The 21610-nt window shown below is 48.1% G+C and overlaps 1 protein-coding gene across 1 annotated transcript in view; it reads left to right on the forward strand.

The window, feature by feature from the left end:
- NIBAN2 (niban apoptosis regulator 2) overlaps positions 1–21427 on the forward strand; it is a 100915-nt gene extending 79488 nt beyond the window's left edge. Inside the window, exons 6-14 of the mRNA XM_056860469.1 lie at positions 4419–4534; positions 5649–5753; positions 9226–9388; positions 10363–10550; positions 12130–12285; positions 16336–16452; positions 17232–17339; positions 18815–18926; positions 20724–21427. Of these exons, the coding sequence (XP_056716447.1) occupies positions 4419–4534; positions 5649–5753; positions 9226–9388; positions 10363–10550; positions 12130–12285; positions 16336–16452; positions 17232–17339; positions 18815–18926; positions 20724–21427 (1769 nt within the window). The remainder of the gene's footprint in view (positions 1–4418; positions 4535–5648; positions 5754–9225; positions 9389–10362; positions 10551–12129; positions 12286–16335; positions 16453–17231; positions 17340–18814; positions 18927–20723) is intronic.
- Positions 21428–21610: the final 183 nt, after the last annotated feature.

Raw genomic sequence — 21610 nt, forward strand, 5'->3', positions numbered from 1 at the left:
CACTACACCATGCTTGATTCAAACTTCTACCGAGCCATGAATTTCTCTGGGTGATCTCTCTCTTGGACTACCCCACCTCACATGGTGGCTGTGAGAATATAACCATTTTAATCCACAAAGTGGCCACCACAGGCTCCATGCATGAGAAAGGCTAGGTGTCTTATGTGACTGGCCTTTGGTGTGGGCTTTGGAGCATCTCCTTTTAGCCTTGGGTCCCCTTCCTTGTCTCCTCGTCCTTCTTTTGTTTTGCATGTGCTCCAAGATGCCGCTGAACCATCTGAAGAATCTCCCTGCACTGTCTGCTTCTTTCCCTGCACCAGGTTCCTCTGCTTCCCCAAATTTGAGCTTCCAGTTTAATCCAAACTGTCAGGCCCTCTTCCCAATGGCCGCCTTCTCTTTCACCGCCTCTGGTTGTTCAACCTCCCCCTGACTTTGATGGCCTTGGAACCTGCTCAGGTGGCAGGAAACCTTACTACAGGTTGGGCCTTATGCCATGCCTGGGGGGAGCATTCCTTGGATGAGGGGGCATTTGTGTGTGCAGGGGAGAGCCAGCGTGGTGTATTGCTTAAGAGCTGTGGTTTGAAGCAGTGGACTCTAATCTGGAGAGCCGGGTTTGATTCCTCACTCCTCCACATGAAGCCAACTGGGTAACCTTGGGCTACTCACAATTCTCTCTGAACTCTCTCAGCCCCACCTACCTCACAGGGTGTCTGTTGTGGGGAGGGGAAGGGAAGGTGACTGTAAGCTGGTTTGATTCTTCCTTAAGTGGTAGAGAAAGTCAGTATATAAAAGCCAACTCTCTTCTTCTCCTTCTCCCTCGTTCTCTCTTCTTCCTTCTTCTCCTTCTTCCCACTCCTCCTGCTCCGTATCACCCTTGGCCGGTTTCCTGATCCTGGCCCTGCGAGGAATGCTGGTGGGGGAGCATTAAAACAGCTCACTATGAAAAAGGCCACCTGCCTCCCTCCTCTGTCCCTGGATGTGTGGGACCTTCTTCTGGAATTTCTTTCCCACCTCCAGCTGGGCAGAGCCTTCCACCCTCCTGACAGTATTTGGCCTGTTGTCCCCCGCCCCCCAGCTGTAGCATTTGGGTCTTTCCTCTTCAGTGCCCTCCCCCCTTTTAATTCCTATCTTTGCCATGGTTAATGAAACGCTTGGCTGAGGTGGCGCCTTGCCACTTTCCTGTAGGAGCCTGGCACTAGGCTGGCTGTTGCATAACGGAGGTCAAACGTCAGGTGTGTGAGACTGATGAGGCTGATTCCAGGGTTGGTCTGCCTTGTCTTGCCTTCCTTGGGCGTTGGCTGCAAGAGAGATTTGGGTGCCTTGCCCTGGATGAAGAAGAAGTGTTGGTTTTTATATGCCAGCTTTCTCTACCACTTCCCCACACAGCAGTGAGACAGGGCACTTTAAATATCAAACAGACAGACCCGAGTGAAAACTCCGCAGCTACGGTCTGTCTACTAAGCTTCGGCCCCCACTTGGCCAGGAAACCGCTGGGAACAGGCCAGTTTAAACAAGGGGGGCAACGCTGATTGGAGGAAGGCAGGCCGGGCGGCAAAAGGCTTGGCAGAGCCGAGCCGTCCAAAAGTGCGGGCACTCCTGGCTGCCTCCTTGCCACCTCGTCGAGAACTGAGTGGCCCGAACTCCATGCCTTCAGCTTTGAGAGCTAGCATCTCGTTTGATTTTTCCCCGAAGTGAAATGCCTGGGTACAGGTGACCTAAGCAGGACAGATAGTCCTGCACCTAATCTGCGGTGGCTTTCCAGCTTCTTGGCTGGAGCAGCTTTCCAGCCCATTTGAGTGGGGAGGGGCCATGGCTCAGTGGTGGAGCATCTGCTTGGCATGCAGAAGGTCCCAGGTTCAATCCCCGTCATCTCCAGTTAAAGGGACTAGGCAAGTAGGTGATGTGAGAGACCTCTACCTGAGATGCTGGAGAAATACTGTCAGTCTTGAGTAGACAATACTGGCTTTGACGGACCAAGGGTCGGATTCAGTATAAGGCAGCTTCATGTGTTCATGTATTCTACTTCTTCTCCTTAGTTACTTATTCATGGGGAGGGGCTGTGGCTCAGTGGTAGAGCATCTGCTTGGCATGCAGAAGGTTCCAGGTTCAATCCCCGGCATCTCCAGTTAAAGGGACCAGTCAAGGAGGTGATGTGAAAGACCTCGACCTGAGACCCTGCAGAGCCGCTGCTGGTCTTAGTAGACAATACTGATTTTGATGGTCCAAGGGTTTGATTCAGTATAAGGCACCTTCATGTCTTCATGTGAGGGGGATGTTGATCATTCTGCACTGAGGTCCTGTAGGGGCTGCTGAGAGAAGTCTGCCATAGGCACCTGCTTTGGTGGGACTGTACCATCTCAGGAGGCTAGTGGAACGTTCCGTGTTGGAAATGGGTCAGAAATCTCCCTCCCTGTGAGAAGGTATCTTGTCAGGAAGGTGGTGTTTCTCTTTGGGTGTTTTCTGTCTGGCCTCTTCTTCCAGTTGCTTTTTGGTGGGGGGACCTTGTGTGGGATTTCACTGGGATGGCTCTAGAATGTTTTTCACCCCAAAAAATGCTTGAAAAGAGACTTCAGCTGGGAGCTCGGTACGTGCTGTGGTGTGTAACGTGCTGCCACTTTAGGGCAAAGAAATGGGCATGTGGGTTTTGGAGCCGATCCAACATTGGATACCCACATTTCCCCTCTGCCAAAACAGGAGCAGTTTCCCAAAGAAACACTGTTAAGTTTTTTTCCTCTCCTACACACCTTCCATTGATCACCCAGAGCCTTGAAGCTGGAAGAAGGGATGATGGATGGATTAAGGGGGGGGGGGCAGGGGGGGAAGGATTCAAGGAAGATTCTGCATCTAATTTCATCCATCACACATTCACACTTCAATTGCAACATCTGGAGCCAGCCTGACAGTTGGCTTGGCCGGCAATAGTATTGTAACCTGAGATTCCTGGTCACATTCTGAGTTATTCCTTCTTCTTGAGGAAGAGAGAGAGATCTGCTCTCTCCGGTGCCTCTGGCATCTCTTTGCCCATAGGCGAACCTCAAGCTCCTTCCTGCATTCTTCAAGTTAGTAGCCTGTGTGTGTGTGTATTTTTCTCTCTTGCCGAGAAGCATGGTGGCAGTATGGCCCCACTCTCAAAGGAAAGAGTGTTCTTTGCCTACCTCCCCTCCTTGATTTTCCAGTTCCATGGCGCTTGCTGCCAACTCTGGGTTTGGATTGTTGGGTTGTGCAAAACAAAGCCGGAAAGGTCAGTGCCTCGTGGTTCTCCTGACGTGAAAGGAGTTACGCAGAGCGGGTCACGCCACTGCGGTAAATCTTGCTGTCGCAACCTGGTCTCCTCCCCGGCTCCCCTGCGGGACCTGGCAGTAGCCTGGCTCACCCCTCCCCCAGAAGAGGAAGCCGCCTGCAGAAATCTCTCTCTGCATTCCCGGAGCTTCCAGCCCTTTCCCTTCTTTGGGATCCGCTCTTCCTGTGAATCACTCGGAGGGAATCTTGGGCACAAAGCGTGGCTCCTTCCTCCCTATGGGGGGGTGTTCACATTTTAGCAATCCTGTGTTGTCTGTGATTCATCCGGTCTTATTATTTTTAGTCCCTTTCTCTCCCCCTCCCAGCCCCCAAAATGTGGCAATTTCCTTTTCAGACCTCACTTCCGGCAGCTTGCGCTTCCAGATGGCTCCTTGGTGGGTTTAAGCCGACCTTCCTGAGCCAGGCAGGCAGTGGCCAAATTCTAGCCTTGCATTAACTCTTGCCTGCACCGCGCCGCGTTATGCTGCAAATTCTTTGCTCTACTGCACCGGTGGCTTGGAGCTGGTTCCGAACGTGCCGCGTGGCAGTTGTGCATTTTGCAGCGCGCGTGCCAGCTCATCATATGGGTTTGCCCACGGCTCTGCTCTCCGAAGCTCTTTCTGTTGCGTTTGTTGCTGTGGCCAGTCCACAGTTTGTCTGTGTCAGTGGCTGAGCCACTCTGAGCCAGTGTGGTGTAGTGGTTAAGAGCAGTGGTTTGGAGCAGTGAACTTTAATCTGGAGAACCGTGTTTGATTTCCCACTCCTCCACGTGAAACCAGCTGGGTACCTTGGGCTAGTCACACTCTCTCAGCCCCACCTACCTCACAGGTGTCTGTTGAGGGGAAGAGAAGGTGATTGTAAGCCGGATTGATTCTTCCTTAAGCGGTCGAGAAAGTTGGCATATAAAAACCAGCTCTCCTCCTCCTCCTTCGTGTGTGCACATCCACCAGGGGTCGTGATGCAGAAGAGCCTTGAGTTGGGAGCAGCAGAAACGTGCAGGTGGAACCTTATCTTTTAGCACCCCATCTCCCCATTCATGATGGAAAAGTCTGATTGGCCAGAGGTTCTGGCAGTCTGAATTAAATCCCAGTTCTCTTCTTCCCCCAAGTATATTCAGTCCGCCTGTTTGTCTCTTCCAGGGATCCCAGAGGACTCCAAAGTAGAAGCGCCTGCATTCACGGATGCCGTCCGCATGTACCGCCAGGCCAAGGACCAGTATGGAACCTGGGATATGCTCTGTGGCAACGAAGGACAGGTGAGGCTAGGAGGGAGCCCTTGGAGTGGAAGACCTGGGAAGGAAGAGTCAGAAACGCAAGTTGGCAAGCAAACCATAAACAAAACGAGTAACGGACTTGTATTGCTCGTAGATCACACAGCAGCTGTGGGGAAAGACATATTTAAAGCGCACAGGGGCCTGATTTGGCTCAGGACCATGACATACAAAAATCAGAATGTGGTGTTTGGCTATGAGGACATAAGAAGAGCCCTGCTGGTGTAGAGAGCCAGCGTGGTGTAGTGGTTAGGAGCGGTGGACTCTTAATCTGGTGAACTGGGTTGGTTTCCCACTCTTCCATATGAAGCCTGTTGGGTGACCTTGGGCTAGTCACAGTTTTCACTGAACTCTCTCAGCCCCACCTACCGTACATGATGTCTGTTGTGAGGAGAGGAAAGGAAGGTGATTGTAAGCCGATTTGAGACTCCTTAAAGGCAGAGAAAATCGGGGTATGAAAACCAATTCTTCATCTTCTTCTTCATCATCTTATTTTTCATCATCATCTTCTTCAAGAAGAAGAAGAGGAGGAGGAGAGTTGGTTTTTATATGCCAACTTTCGCTACCACTTAAGGGAGAGTCAAACCAGCTTACAATCACTTTCCCTCCCCCCAACAGACACCCTGTGAGGTAGGTGGGGCTGAGAGAGTATGGAGAAAACTGTGACTGGCCCAAGGTCACCCAGCAAGCTTCGTGTGGAGGAGCGGGGGAAACCAACCTGGTTCTCCAGATCAGAGTCCACCCCTCCAAATCACCACTCTTAACCACTACACTGGCTCTCAAGTGATTCAGTGTCAGTGAGACGACCTTCTCCCTCTTGCTCCGTTTAAATTACAGCCCCTGTGTGTTTGTTTGTATTTTAAGTTACCAACTGTAAATGCGAAAAGACCCTCTCTTTGCAAGAGGCAGCTTTGATCAGCAAGCCCGCTTGGCTCAGTGTCTTTTGGGGCAAGCCATCTTGTTCTAATGTGGGGGAAGAGGGACCAATAAGGAATCAATTGGCCGGCAAGAAAAACAACAGGGAAAGGGAAGATTGGGTAGAGTGGAAGGGTACTTGTGGGTTGTGAGCCTGCTAAAATAGTGTAACTTGTCCCTCTAGGTCTTGAGCAACTTGGTGATGGAGGAAATCCTGCCTGAGCTAAAAAACATGATTGGTCCTCGCCTGAAGGGCAAAGCCCAGGAGAGGCACAGAGTTTGGATCCAGGTAAGGGTGGGCTGCACATGCTGGGTGACCTTGGGCTAGTCACAGTTCTCTTTGTACTCTCTCAGCCCCACCTACCTCACAAGGTGTCTGTTGTGGGGAGAGGAAGGGAAGGTGATTGTAAGCCAGTTTGATTCTCCTTAAAGGGTAGAGAAAGTCGGCATATAAAAACCAACTCTTCTTCTCCCATGGTTAGGCAAAGCGGGATCAATTATGCAGAATCTGTGGGTGGTGTTAATTGGCATAGTCTGGATGTTCAGATATGGCTTTCCTTGGCACAGAATTGTGACTGCTTTTGATTTGGTTGTCTTGCTGACTAATACAACTCTGAGTCACGCCCTCCTTAATCCCATGTTACCCAGAGGACTGGATTGTACAAAGCCATCTTTTATTCTTGAAGCTCGGCTGTCACTGCAGTGCAAACAATCCATCTCTCTCCGGCCTGCCAGATTCCACAGTGCCAGCATGTCGGGGTACAGGGCTGACCCATTTTGGCGTGACCTGCCCCTCCCAGAGACGATGCTTATTGAAAACATTTTTAGCCCTCCCGAAGATAATTCTGGCACAGAACCTCAAGCTCGGGCAGGAGCTTATTTGGAAAACAAATGGAGCTCTTTCCATGAGAGTTACTTTTAAAAATAGCTCTGCAGAAAATCTCTTTTAAATGTTTGCCTTTTGGTGGAGAGGTTCGATCCAGTGGGTGGAGCGCATGTATCCAGCCAAGGTTCAGTTCCTAACATCTCAAGTGAACAGATTTACGGGGGCCTGGCTTGGGAGAGACCTCAGAGCACTGGTGCTGCTGAATGGACATTGGTGGACTAGCCGGACATGTAACTTGACTCTTTATGGGGCAGCTTCCTGGATTCATATTACCATCTAGGAATTGAGAGCCCGCCCCCTGGGTTGGTTTTCTGTGTGGACATTACCATGTCTCCAACTCCACAATGACCTTCCTCAGCCCTTCGCAGATCTCTGGTGGATTACAGATCTTTGCTCGCAAGCAAAGCTGTATTCATGCTTTACTTTAGCAGGCGGGCAGATTTGCTGCATCAGGTATAGATGAATGAATGAATGAAAGAATGAAAAACCTTTAATGACATAAGTAATATTATAGTTGTTACAGAAGGTACATAAAATATGCAGTCATTAAGATAAGAACATAGGCCAGTTAATTCCAAAAATAGAAATTACAAACTTTGGGCTTTTTGAACTTTCATCACATCCACTAGAAAATTGGCAACATCTACAGTAATCTTGGGATCGGAATCATTTAATAAAAATTGACGTTTTGCTTGGGTAGATAGGTGATATTTGGAAAGAAGCCAATTTTTTAACCATTTCCCACGGGGTGTTTCATGTAGAGGGCAGACCAACAGAATATGATCAATTGAGTCCAGGGAATTGGTATCACAGGGTCAAGTCCTTTCCTGGATTGGTATTTGTTGATACCTTCCATATAGCATCCTTGAAGGAAAGGCATTAAGCCTAGCGAGAGAGAAGGCTGTACGGAGGGGTGGGATGTCCAGAGTGTGAAAATAATGGGGAATATTGTTGGTTAAATTCTTGAGACCCAACATTGCTGGGGAGCAGACCAAGGGTTGAGTGGGGAGTAGGTATAGATTTCTAGCTATCCTTTGGCTCAGCTGAAGTTTTGCCATGACCGTAAGCCATGACAGAACTCGGGTTTGTTAGAGTCCAATGAACATAATACCAGTTGGAGAACCTTAGGTCGTATTAAGATTTTTTTCTGCAAATTTGCAACAGCTTGTTGCGGAATGTTACGGTTGACCTCTAATTTGCAGCCTACGCTTCTGTAGAGTCCAGGTGAAACCGTAGGAGCGGCAGAGCGAAAACTTGTCAAGTTCTGGTATAAGCAGGAAAAAGGGGGGCTGCACCGAAACAAAGCAGAGACAAAAAGCAACGATTGGTGCCAGGGAATAGAATTTAAAATTTAATTATTAAAGTGAGGGGTCTGGAGACGAAGTCCTATGAGGAAAGGTTGAAGGAGCTGGGTATGTTTAGCCTGGAGAGGAGAAGACTGAGAGGTGATATGATAACCATCTTCAAATACTTGAAGGGCTGTCATATAGAGGATGGTGCCGAGTTGTTTCTGTTGCCCCAGAAGGTTGGACCAGAACCAAAGGGTTGAAATTAAATCAAAAGAGTTTCCGTGTAGACATTAGGAAGAATTTTCTAACAGAGAGGTTCTTCAGTGGAACAGGCTTCCTCAGGAGGTGGTAAGTGCTCCTTCCCTGGAGGGTTTTAAGCAGAGGCTAGATGGCCATCTGTCAGCAAGGCTGATTCTATGACCTTAGGCAGTTCATGAGGGCATCTTGGCCATCTTCTGGGCATGAAGTAGGGGTCACTGGGGTGTGTGTGGGGGAAATAGTTGTGAATTTCCTGCATTGTGCAGGGGTTGGACTAGATGACCCTGGTGGTCCCTTCCAACTCGATGAGTTTCTGATTCTACTCCTGTGCATTTTGCATGTGCTTCTTTGGGGGGAATCTTTCTCTGCTCAGGCATCCCATGCAAGCAATAAAACAGCTATGAAGCCTATTCCCATAATTCATAATTGTTTTATTGCTTGCATTGGATGCTTGAACAGAGAAAGATCTCCCTGAAGAAGCTGGTGCTAAACTCGTAGGAGTATTTCAATGATCAAATTTTAAATTCTGATCCCTTGTACCAATCATTGCTTTTTGTCTCTGCTATGTTTCTGGTATAACCTCCTTGTTGGAATCTACACTGATGACATGTGACGTCTCCCATATCTGCTTTCTTTTAAAAGATGTTCATAGTCCTCATGTGAAAATAGGGTTGACATTTGTGTGGGTAATTCTTGCTGGAATTTAGAAAGCTGTTGACTGGTGGTGGTTTGGGTTGCCAACCTCCAGGTTGTGGCTGGACATCTCTCACTATTACAACTGATCCCCAGGCGACAGAGATCAGTTCACCTGGAGAAAATTGCCACTTTGGAAGGTGAACTCTATGGCATTATACCCTGTTTAAGTCCCTCCCCAAACCCTGCCCTCTTCAGGCACTACCCCCAAAATCTCCAGGTATTTCCTAACAAAGAGCTAGCAACCCTAGTGGTGGTGGGAGAAGCAGGTGAATAAGATTTCCAGTGAGGATAGAGTTTGGCGTAGTTCTTTGTCTTTCCCCTTGACTAGTAAAACCACAAGAAATTGTACACATGTGCATAATTTATGTACAGGTCACAGAACTGAGATTTTCTTGGTGCAGAATGTAGATTGTTGGTATGAACTTAAGGTTGCATGACCATTTTGATATGCCGCTTAGAATGACTAGCTTTAGCTCTCTTGTGTATTCCCTCCTGAGTTGCAAGCCACGTGTATTGTTTTTCACTGCAGTCTTGCGGCTGAAACATAGGTCTGGAATGGTGATTCTCTCCCTGTTTGACAGAGAAACATTCCCTTTTTCTCTCTGCATTCCCCATTCTTCCCCCTTCCATAGATCTCCGATGCTGTGTATAGGATGGTCTATGACCAGACGAAAGCCAGTTATGACGCAGCTGTGACATCATGTGAGCATCAGCGTCCCAGGATGCAAAGCACCATCCGCACAGATATGGACCAGATCATCCAATGCAAGGAGCACTTGGCCAGCAAAATTAAAGGTAGGAAGCAGAGAGCGGCTTGCTTGGAGAGCCAGCTTGGTGTCGTGGTTAAGAGTGGTGGACTCTGATCTGGAGAACCGGATTCGATTCCCCACTCCTCCACATGAAGCCTGCTGGGTGACCTTCGGCCAGTCATAGTTCTCTCCGAACTCTCTCAGCCCCATCTACTCCACAAGGTGCCTGTTGTGGAGAGAGGAGGGGAAGGAGATTGCAAGTCGGTTTGATTCTCCTTAAAAGTTAGAGAAAGTTGGCATATAAAAACCAACTCTTCTTCTTCTTCTTTTGAGTTTGCCCATCAAGCACCAATACTGGTTTGTCAATCAAGATATTATGACAAATACACCAAACCAGAGCAGCAGATGAATGAGCTGGGCATTATTCCAGACATTATACGAAATCACAGTCAAGCTTCCTTGGTGGAGGGGCTGAATTCAGACAAAACTAGAGGTTGCTTTGAGTCTCCTTAAAGGTAAAGAAAAGTGGGGTATAAGAACCAACTCTCCTCCTCCTCCTCCTTCTTCTCCTCCTTCTCCTTGGTGGAGGGGATAAATTCAGACAAAACTAGAGGTTGCTTTGAGACTCCTTAAAGGTAGAGAAAAGCGGGGTATAAGAACCAACTCTTCTCCTCCTTCTCTTTCTCCTCCTTTTTCTCCTCCTCCTTCTTCTCCTCCTCCTCCTCCTTGGTGGAGTGGCTGAATTCAGACAAAACTAGAGATTGCTTTGAGACTCCTTCAAGGTAGAGAAAAGTGAGGTATAAGAACCAACTCTTCTTCTCCTCTTTCTTCTCCTCCTCCTCCTCCTTGCTTGTTCACCCAACATCTGCACATTCCGACATAAGGGAGAACTGAGCAAAATCTGTTTCGAGGCCAGGGCTTTGCCACAGAAAGTTGGGAGCTGCTCGGGCATGCATCATGTGTGGGATGCTCTGTGGTTGGCTCCTTCCTAACCTCCCGGCTTCTTCCTTCCCTGGCCAGCCTCTGTCCTTTCCAAAGCCGAGATCTGCGTGCGCAACCACGTCCAGCCGTACATCCCTTCCATCTTGGAGGCGCTGATGGTTCCCACCAGCCAGGGTTTTGCCGAGGTGCGAGAGGTCTTCTTCAAGGAGGTCACCGACATGAACATGAACATCCTCAATGAAGGAGGAATGGAAAAGCTGGGGGAGGTAAGACCCCTGGTGGAGAAGACAAGATGGGGACTGGAGATCCAGAGGGGAGGGTCTTGCTAAGTGGGCCTGACGGACAGAAGGCTGGACAGGCTGCATCAAAAGGGGCAGGGAAGTGATTGGTGCTCTCGGAGCATGGTAACAGTGTAGGCATGTTCACTCTGACATTTTGGTTGGGATGGGTAATTCATCCATTATAGGCTGATGTGCGTAGATGGTTTTTATCCAGGATCTTGAGAAATCTCTCCTTTTCCAAGCTCTGCATGTGATATCAAAGCTGGGAATCCGTGAAATAGCCATGTTGCCCTTCTCCTTTTTCCTTGTTTCCCCCCTGTTCTTAGACCGAGGTCCTGAACAATAAAACCATAAAACTTAAATAAGACCCATCTCTAAAAACACCTCCCTGCAACTCTTCTCTGCAGCCTCCAAAAAACGAGCAACAAAATAAGTACGCTGAGGGTCAGGGTCTTCTAAGAGGAACTGAACCTTTTGCTCCTAAGTTGCTTAAGAAAATGTGGACCTTTTGTTAAAACATGGTATAATCCATTTTAGCCTAAGATGGTTCACACTGGTAAGTTTCCCTTCTCTGTTGTATTTCACTGGAGCTACCTTATACTGAATCAGGTCACTAGTCCGTCAAAGTCACTATTGCCTACTCAGACTGTGAACAGCTCTCCAGGCACTCAGGCAAAGGTCTTTCACATCACCTACCGCCTCTTCCTTTTAACTGGGGGATGCTGAGGATTGAGCCTGGGACCTTCCGCATGCCAGGCAGATATTCTAGTGCTGAGCAACAGCTCCTCCCTGGGGGGAGTCAGGATAGTAGCCCGAACGCATTCACAAACTGTGTAAGCAATATATTGGCATTAGGCTTCTCTTTTGGCTCTCCCAATTTTTACTTTGTTTCCCAAAGGACCTCAAAGGCCAGGTCTCTGGAGATGCTGGACTCTGAACCCCCAAATGGCTGCAGCTCTGGGCCGGCGACAATGTGGCCCTGCCCCTTGCCCTGGTTCGTAGAGCCGGGCATCTGTGTGGTGGTGAGATGCCTCCACTGCTGCTAGTGGCTAAGAGAAGCCACCCAAACACATTAGAATCATAGAATCAGAGTTGGAAGGGGCCACCCAGGCCAATGTAGTCCAACCCCCTGCTCAATGCAGGATCAGCCTAGAGCATCCCCAACAAATGTTTGCCCGGCCTCTGCTTAAAGACCGCCAGTGAGGGGGAGCTCACCACCTCCCTAGGTAGCCGATTCTACTGGCGAACAACTCTTACTGTAAAAATAAAATTTCCTAATATCCAGCCGGTACCTTTCTTCCCCCAATTTAAACCCATTATTGTGAGTCCTATCCTCTGCTGCCAAAAGGAACAGCGCCCTGCCCTCCTCTAAGTGGCAGCCCTTCGAATACTTAAAGAGAGCAATCATGTCTCCCCTCAACCTCCTCTTCTCCAGATTAAACGTTCCCAACTTACCAGGACACTAGCTGGCTATTTCTCTCCCTGGCTCTTGATATGTGAGACTTGCTCTGAATACTGAAGGTTTTTATCGGTCTTGCCTTTCTTTCTTTTTTTACTTCTTAAGTATATGGCCAAGCTTTCCCAGCTGGCTTTCCACCCAGTCAAGATGCAACCCTGCTACGAGAAGATGGACCAGTTGAAGCTGGAAGGGCTGCAGCAGAGGTTTGACGTTTCCAGCGCCTCGGTCTTCAAGCAGCGAGCCCAGATCCTCATGAGGCAGGTAGGGAATGCTGGAAAGACGGCTTTGCTGGATCGCACCCAAACTCCACTTCGGTCCGAGTCTTGTGGCCTGCTACATGGCCTTTGGGAAGCCCGGAAGCGGGGTAGTGAGGCGAAGGGCCCTCCTTTGTCTGCCCCATAGAAACTGGTATTCAGATACTCTGATTCTTCCCATGGAGGAGTCACATTGGCCTTTTATACATGACTGTTTCGCTCATGGCCACCCCTCTGATGACTTTGGGTCTTTGTGGTCAATTTCAATACCTTTATTGGCATACCATCGAGCTATCAAACAGAGTATAACCTAGCCACTATACATCATTTTACCTCTCCTCTTAATTACATCACCAAGAAATCTAGCCACAGATTCAATAATCTCAGAACTTCGGGAGGATAACAACAGGTTAATCTTACTATCATCAGCTTGATCAGCATAATTTGAGAGAAAGGGATGGGTCTTTGTGGTGATTATGCATGGATTCAGGTTATATAATGGTCTCCCTGGTCTCTATAAGGATTATTAAAGCTGTTTGTAGTTACTATTTGTATATGTCTGGCCAAAGAATGGCCATTTTAAAATTGCTCTTCATTTTGCACTAGATGTCTCATTTTTGTATTTGATGTTTTAGCTAACATGCCAATAAATAAGGTTGTGAATGATTATGCATGCTGTTTCCAACCGTCAGAGTTCGCTCCACTCTCCCTCTGCGTTTCCCTGCGTTTTGCCCGCTTTTTCAGGGACCTGTTTTATCTCGAATTCGAAAACGCGGGGAGACGTAGGGGGAGAGCGAGGTGACCTCTGACGGCTGGAAACGGCATGCATAATCAAAACAAAGTCCCAAAGTCGTCGGAGGGGTGACCGCGAGGGAAACAGCCATGAACAAAAGGCCTTAGTTACCATGGTCAATAGCTGCCAGTAAACTCCACCTCTGAATGTGTCACGTTCTCCGCCAAAGTCTGGCTCGACACAACTGATTTTTTGTGAGTTGTAATTATGAATGTTGGTAACATGATTATAGTTTCAGGTGGGTCTGTAGTAGAGAAGTAAAATGCAAGTCCAGCCGCGCTTTAGAAACCAACAAAAAATCTCCCGTTTAAGCTTTTGTGAGTCAAAACTCATTTCATTAGATACGGTAGAGCCAGTGTGGTGTAGTGGTTACGAACGGTGCTTTCTAATCTGGAGAACCGGGTTTGATTCTCCGCTCCTGTACATGAGCGGCAGACTCTAACCTGGTGAACCAGGTTGGTTTCCACACTCCTCCGCCTGAAGCCTGCTGGGTGACCTTGGACTAGTCACAGTTCTCTCTGAACTCTCTCCGCCCCCACCTACCTCACAAGGTGTCTGTTGTGGGGAGGAGGAGGTGACTGTAAGCCGCTTTGAGACTCCTTAAAGGTAGAGAAAAACCGGGGTATAAAAACCAACTCTTCTTCTTCACAAAAGCTTATACCCTGAGAATTTTTATTGGTGTCTGAGGTGCTACTGGACTCTCATTTTGTTCTGCTATTGTTGGTGTAATTTCCTGTAATTGCACCCTGCCTTTCCTCTCTCTTGAAACTCAGGGGGGCTCGGTAAGCTTCCCAGGGGGTCTTCCGGCCAGGCCTCAGCCCTTTGCCAGAGCCACTTAGCTTCAGCAAAGATGCAGGAGCTTGGGTCCCCATCCTGCCTTGGGGACTGAATTGCCATCTGTATAATCCAGTGTTCTGTGTGTATCTCAAGTCGGCTTTATTGGACGTGCCAAGACTTCCCCTTTTTTAGGAAAAACCTGCTTGGCACCTAATTGGGGGTAGGGCGGGGGTTGGCAGTGTCTTCCTCCTTGCAAAACACCCTTCAGTTTGAGAACAGTTTCACTGATCATTGGGCAGGCACTTGGCAATGAACCACCTTTTCTTTGGCCCTCCCATGGGCAGCGAGTGTGCCACCATCGCCCCCTAATGGCTGGGAGAGTTTTGTACAACATGTTTTTGTGTGCGTTGGGTAGTCTGTGATGCATTTTTTGGGGGGGGGGGTCAGAGTCTGCTGCTCCAAACCACCCCTCTTAACCACTACATGACACTGTCAGTTTACCCTTCCAGGTGGTGGGAAGAGGTAGTTGCTACAAATGGGAACTTTTGTCTGCTTCCCTCCGTAACATCACATGCAACTTACTCATGTTGTGGTTGTCTCTACATTGTGTTCTTCCCCTTCCCTATGTCTGATTATTTGGTTGTTGCTAGCAAGGGGTAGGGAAGTGCATGCACATCATTGTACATCTGGAAACAGGCAAGATGAATTAGCTAAGCAGAAATTGGACACGGGGCTGTCATTTTTGATGGCAGCTATGTGTATATTGTGCCTTGGCATCAACCAAGCCTCTTGGGCTTGTGTGGACTGAAAGTGTGCATTGGAGAGTGAGATTTTCCCATAGCCATGCTTTACTCTTGGGCCTTTCCTCTGAAGACCATCACATGAACACATGGAGCTGCCTTATACTGAATCAGACCCTCGGTCCATTGAAGTCAGTATTGTCTACTCAGACCGGCAGCGGCTCTCCAGGATCTCAGACAGCGGTCTTCCACATCACCTACGTGCCTAGTCCCTTTACCTGGAGATGCCGGGGTTTGAACCTGAGACCTTCTGCATGCCAAGCAGAGGCTCTACCACTCAGCCATAGCCCCTCCTCCCCCAGCAACTGCTGATAAGCCTCAAAGGAATTGCCCAGAGACAGGGTTCTACCAAAAAATCAGCACGAGGGCTCTGCTTTTAAACATAAGATTATATTCACCAATTACAAGTTGCAAGTTTCCCTTATTTAAGTAGCACTATATACATTGAAATCAAAATAAAACATTTAAACAAGATAATACAAAGTGTTCAGTCACACCATTCAATTTCAGCATCAGTTACTCAAGTGTAAGCTGTAAAAGAGTTGTTACTCAAGTGTAAGCTGCTAGAGAGTTCAAATGAAATTCAAAAACAAACCAAGGTATAAATCATGCTGTGGCTGTCTTCCTGCAGCCAAAGGTCAGACCAAGGTGTAAATCACGCTGCGGCTGCCTTCCTGCAGCCAAAAGTCAGGGATTCTGTATGGCTTGTGAGCATCAAAGTTCAAAACAAAAAGTCATACCAGAGTTCTCCCGATCAAGAACACCGCAAATTAGAACAATGTAAAGTCCAACTCAATGACACCCTAGGTTGGTGCTTGTTTCGTAAGCTTCATCAGTAAGTTGGCTTTCCTTTTGGATATTTATTTAAATTCTTTGTAGGAAATTGCCCACGTTGTGTTATTCAGGTATAAAACCTCTGTGAAGAAAAAATAAATTTATATTGCTTTTATACTATATTTCTTACTATACAATGGTGTTCAATAGTATAATTAATACTGTTAATTTTAATTAGTAACACATTCTCATTGCTAAATTGTAACAATCCCACATTATACAATAATGTTGTTATTTTTATCATTGCATTGCATTACATAATTGTGTGGTCCCACATATACCTTATTACATTGTTTGATGACCAAATAAGGTTCTGTCAGTGTGTTATGTTCTACACCTCATACAATTAAATAGCATTAGACAAGGGGCCATGGTAAGTAACAGCTGCTGATGATTACTGTTTCATCTTAAAGGTATATCAGGCTAAATATTTATTCATTGCATGGCTTTATAAAAAAACAGGATAGATCAAATTCAGTGTTGAGACCGGCAGTGGCTCTCCAGGGTCTCAGACAGCGGTCTTCCACATCACCTACCTGCCTAGTCCCTTTACCTGGAGATGCCGGGGTTTGAACCTGAGACCTTCTGCATGCCAAGCAGAGGCTCTACCACTCAGCCATAGCCCCCCCCCCCGAGCAACTGCTGATAAGCCTCCAAGGAGTTGCCCAGAGACAGGGTTCAGCAGCATACCATCGAACAGCTGTTGGATGCAACATTCCACTGGCTCTGCGGATTTCTTATAAACATTTCAGGAATTGGCTCCGGGTGTCTGGAGAATCATAGTAAACTACATGATGGGGCCACCCGCCCTTATGACCAGTCTTCACCACTGCTTCTCTTTTTGACACTGCAGCAAATGGACGATGCTGTCTACACCTTTGAGACTCTTCTTCATCAGGAGCTGGGGAAAACAGCAAGCAAGGAAGAGCTCTGCAAGACGATCCAGCGCATCCTGGAGCGTGTGCTCAAGGTAAGCTTTCCCACCCACCCACCAGGCCTTAGGTGTTGTTGCACTGGTGCCAAATCAGATGGTCAGTCGAGCTCCTGACAGAGGGTGGCATTCCCCAAACATTGTATTTGAATAATAGAATCACAGAGTTGGAATGGACCTCCAGGGTTATCTAGTCCAACAACCTACACAATGCAGGAAATTCACACCTCCACACCCCCAGTGTCCCCTGCTCCATGCCCTGAAAATGGGGGGGGGGAACCCCTCCAAGATCCCTGGTCAATCTGGCATGGAGGAAAATTGCTTCCTAGCCCCAAAGTGGTGATTTCCCTGGGCATGTATGAAAGGGCCACGAGAGCCAACCTCTGACACAACCCTTCCTGCCCTCTCATGATCTGCCTAAGTTCACAGAATCAGCATTGCTGTCAGATGGCCATCTAGCCTCTGCTTAAAAACCTCCAAAGAAGGAGAGCCCACCACTTCCAGAGGAAGCCTGTTCCACTGAAGCACCACTCTAACGGTCAGGAAGTTCTTCCTCATGTTTAGCTGAAAACTCTTTTGATTTGATTTCAACCCGTTATTCTGGTCCGACTTTCTGGGGCAACAGAAAACCCATTTCCCATTTAGGAAGTCCCATTTTGGAAGTGTTTAGGAAATGTTCCCATTTAGGAAGTCCGCAAAGGTTCCATGCATCAACGATGCACTCTGTAGAGAGAAATACTGCCTGTTCTCCTTTCATCTCTTTATTGGGTCCCCAGTATTGTTGGGTTAAATGGTTTCCCTCTCTTCTCCCTCTCCAGAAATATGACTACGACAGCAGCACAGTGCGGAAGAAGTTCTTCCGGGAAGCCCTGCTGCAGATCACCATCCCCTTCCTGCTGAAGAAACTGGCGCCCACTTGCAAGGGGGTAAGGCAAAGCTTCCGCGCGGCTGTGGAGGAAGCCCCCTCCCAGGTGGAGTTTTCAGGCAGAAAAGGGTCTCATATGGGGGCTTTTGGTGCTCCCCCTCCTGTGGTTCCCCTTAGAATTGCCTTGATGGCTCAGCCCAAAGATCCATCTCATCTTTTCATAGTGGGCAGCCAGAGGCACCCGAGAGCTCAAAAAGGATACACAAGGGCGAGATTTGGTATGGGGTGAAGAATTCATCACTCTTAGAATCCTGAGTTTTCATTTTAAATGGGGCACAAAAGAGCAGGGCTTATAAGAACATAAGAAAGGCCTTGATGGATCAGACCAAGGCCCATCAAGTCCAGCAGTCTGTTCACACAGAGGCCAACCAGGTACCTCTAGGAAGCCCACAAGCAAGACAACTGCAGCAGCACCATCCTGCCTGTGTTCCACAGCACCTAACATAATAGGCATGCTCATAAGAACATAAGAAAAGCCATGCTGGATCAGACCAAGGCCCATCAAGTCCAACAATCTGTTCGCACAGTGGCCAGCCAGGTGCCTTTAGGAAGCCCACAAACAAGGTGACTGCAGCAGCATTACCCTGCCTGTGTTCCACAGCACCTAATATAACAGGCATGCTCCTCTGATCCTGGAGAAAATAGGTATGCCTCATGACTAGTATCCATGTTGACTAGAAGCCATGAATACCCCTCTCCTCCATGAACATGCCCACTCCCCCTTAAAGCCATCCACGTTGGCAGCCATCACTACCTCCTGGGGCAGGAAGTTGTAGCTCTTGAGGGCAAAATCTTGGAAGCCAAGGTTTTGATGAGTGGGCCCCCCCATGACTTCTTGCCCTTCCCTTGATTTAGCAACAGAAGAATGTATATTGCAGGTGAGTGAACTGTTCAGCTCACTCAGCACTTTGTGCAAATTATTACTGCAGGCTTTCCAACTGCTGCTTACTTAGGGGCTGTTTTGATTTGCATTTGGCAGCATATCAAGTCTTAAGTTTAAACAGATATATCTATATTTCTTCTATATCTATCTACCTAATCTAACAATAATGTCAATTGATATGTGAATTCATATCACCGTTAACAATGAATTTATTTATACTGATTCATAACAGTAGTTTAGTTATTCTATTAATGTTGGTATAGTGGTGTTTATAAACTACTATGAACAATTAATTGGGTTGCACTTGAGGCTGTAAATAATTCATCTTTACAACTGATGCTTGTCGATATATTAACAGCTGCATTTGCATAGCATTTTCAGTGTTCAGCATGCTTCATGTGCATTCTCACAGTAGCCTTTACAACTACTCTGTAAGATGGGACAGTATATATCGATCTGGTTTTCCCCCACACACACACCTCTGGGAGAGCTGGCTCTGTCACTCACTTCACTTTCTAGACGGCCTCTGTTCGGTCTTAAATACCGCTATTTCCTTACAATGCCTGTTTGTTGTTGTTGTTTTTTCATGGCAGGATTTACCCAAATTCCAGGAGCTGATTTTTGAAGACTTCAGTAGGTTCATACTGGTGGAAAACACATACGAGGAGGTGGTGCTGCAGTCGGTCATGAAGGACATCATGATGGGTAAGGGCAGAGAAGGGAGGGGCCATGGCTCAGTGGTAGAGCATTTGTTTGGCATGCAGAAGGTCCCAGGTTCAATCCCCGGTGTCTCTGGTTAAAGGGACTAGGCAGGTAGGTGATGTGAAAGACCTCAGCCTGAGACTCTGGAGAGCCTCTGCCGGTCTGAGCAGACAATACTGACTTTGATGGACCAAGGGTCTGATTCGGTATAAGGAAGCTTCATGCATGTTCATGTGTCCTCCTGAGAGTGATGTGCAGGACAGCTGCAGAGCGGGAGATGCATCTTTGGGGACCATCTTGTTACCCAGGTTTAGCACTAAGAATAGGGATATAGCTGACGATTTGATGAGAGGTTCTTCTCTGAGAAATGCTGCTGCTGCCCCAGGCTGGACGAGAGAGCAAAACACATTCATTATAAATAGATGCTCTTTCCCCAAGGGTGGCATACGTTGGACTCTTCCGTTTTTATCCTAACCACCTCCTTAGGAGGAAGGCCAGGCCTAGAGAGCATGTTGTCTAGAACTGCCGGATGAGTTTGTGGCTGAACAGGGATTGAGGATTGAGCCCAGCTCTATCATGGAATATGGAGGATGGTTGAGCATCAGTTACCGAGAGGGGGATGGGTGGTCAGAAAACAGGGGGAACGAGAGAAAGAAATTGGCTTATTCAACCCCTTGAAGAGTATAGGCCCCCATCTTGTGGGGCTGGTGATAACGACCTACTTTACAGGGTTGTCAAAAGTATTACAACGCAGCAATACTTGCTATTTATTGAGGGCTTTCAGTGTTCAACATCCTTCCCATCTATTATGATAATCTTTACAAACATAAGAACGTAAGAAAGGCCATGCTGGATCAGACCGAGGGCCGTCAAGTCCAGCAGTCTGTTCACACAGTGGCCAACCAGGTGCCTCTGGGAAGCCCCCAAACAAGATGACTGTAGCAGCATTATCATTCCTGTGTTCCACAGCACCTAATATAATAGGCGTGCTCATGTGATCCTGGAGAGAATAGGTATGCATCATGACTAGTATCTATTTTTACTAGTAGCCATGAATAGCCCTTTCCTCCATGAACATGTCCACTCCCCTCTTCAAGCCTTCCAAACGGTTTTGTAAAGTAGGCCAGTACAGGTCGAGTATCCCTTATCTGGACTGCTTGGGGCCAGAAGTGGTCCATATTTCAGATCTTTCCGTATTTTGAATATTTGCATATACTCAATGAGACATCTTGGGGATGGGACCCAAGTCTAAACATGAAATTCATTCATGTTTTATATACACTTTATACTCATAGCCTGAAATGTAATTTTAAACAATATTCTTAATAATTTTGTGTACATTGAACCATCAGGAAGCAAATTGGCGTGCTGCTGAGGGCCTGTGAGAAATGCCGGCTTTAAAAGTCTGGATTTTGGGTCAGTCCAGATATTGGATGTCTGGATAAGGGATACTCAACCTATATTATCCCCAAGTTACAGATGGGGAGGAGGGAATCTTTGGATTGGAGAATTTAACTTGCTTAAAGTTAACTAATGAGTTTGTGGCAGAGATGAGATTTGAACTGGTGACCTCCTGGATCACAGTTCTATTCCCTTAGCTGTTACACTATACCAGCTTCCGATGTATGTGAAAGGTTTGGATCTCTCTGAAGGACTATATGAATGCTATTGGTACCTTAAGGCTTGAAAATTGTCCTTCACTGGACCCTACAAATAACGGTGCTAGCATTATAACGATATGGAAACATAGCCTGGCCGTGAATTAAAGTTCTGTACATGTCTGTTTTTTTACCATTGTAGCTGTGAAAGAGGCAGCGGTGCAGAGGAAACACAACCTTTACCGCGACAGCATTGTGATGCACAACAGTGACCCCAACCTGCATTTGCTCGGCGAGGGGACGCCCATCGACTGGGGGGAGGAGTACGGCGGCCAGCCGGACTCGGATCCTTCGGACGAAAAACAGCGCCGGGCCAAGCAAGTGGTGTCCGTCATCCATGTGGACGAAGATGCTGTGCCTTACGATGTCACGTCCCTGGAGGGGTCCCCACAAGTGACAGAGCCGGAAGAATTGGGCCGCTCCCCTAGCTCTCCGACGCCAGGCTCTCCCGGCAGCGTGGAGGAGCTTCGCGGGATGTTGGTGAAAGAGTTTCAAGTGGAGGTTCCGGTGGCGGTCAGCGAGAAGGCGGAGGAGCAGCTGAGCAACGGCACCGTCATTCAGGAAAGCAATGAAACCGTAAAGGAGAAAGAGGGGAAAGGGCAGGCGGAGGATCGCTCCACAGGAATCCCCGCTACTCAGCAGGGTGAGGAACGGGAGGCCGTCGCCGCCCCACCAGCCTCTCCCGCCAAACTGCCGTCCCCGGCCCCTGCCAGAGAAGTCCAGGTGGACTGCCTTAAGCCCAGCGATAAGGAGACGGGGGAGGAGGTGTCTGCCCAGATCTGCAAGGTGGAAGCGAGTAGCCATGGGGCCGCAGAAGACAGCGAGGGGGTGCAGACTGAGTTCTAAGCCAGGCCCTCTCGCCGGAGGATTTCTCTTGGCCACGTTAGCACCGAAGGCAGACCGGAGTTGGTGACCCTGTGGGTGGGTTTGGGAGGGGGGGGCAGTGCCTCGGCTGGTCCAGCAGCATCCCTATTATGTGGCGTGGTTTGAGCCCTCTGGACGGGCACTGCCTTTTGGGGGGAAAGCGAG

This window comes from Euleptes europaea, chromosome 14, assembly GCF_029931775.1.
Source record: "Euleptes europaea isolate rEulEur1 chromosome 14, rEulEur1.hap1, whole genome shotgun sequence".
Classification (NCBI taxonomy): Eukaryota; Metazoa; Chordata; class Lepidosauria; order Squamata; family Sphaerodactylidae; genus Euleptes; species Euleptes europaea.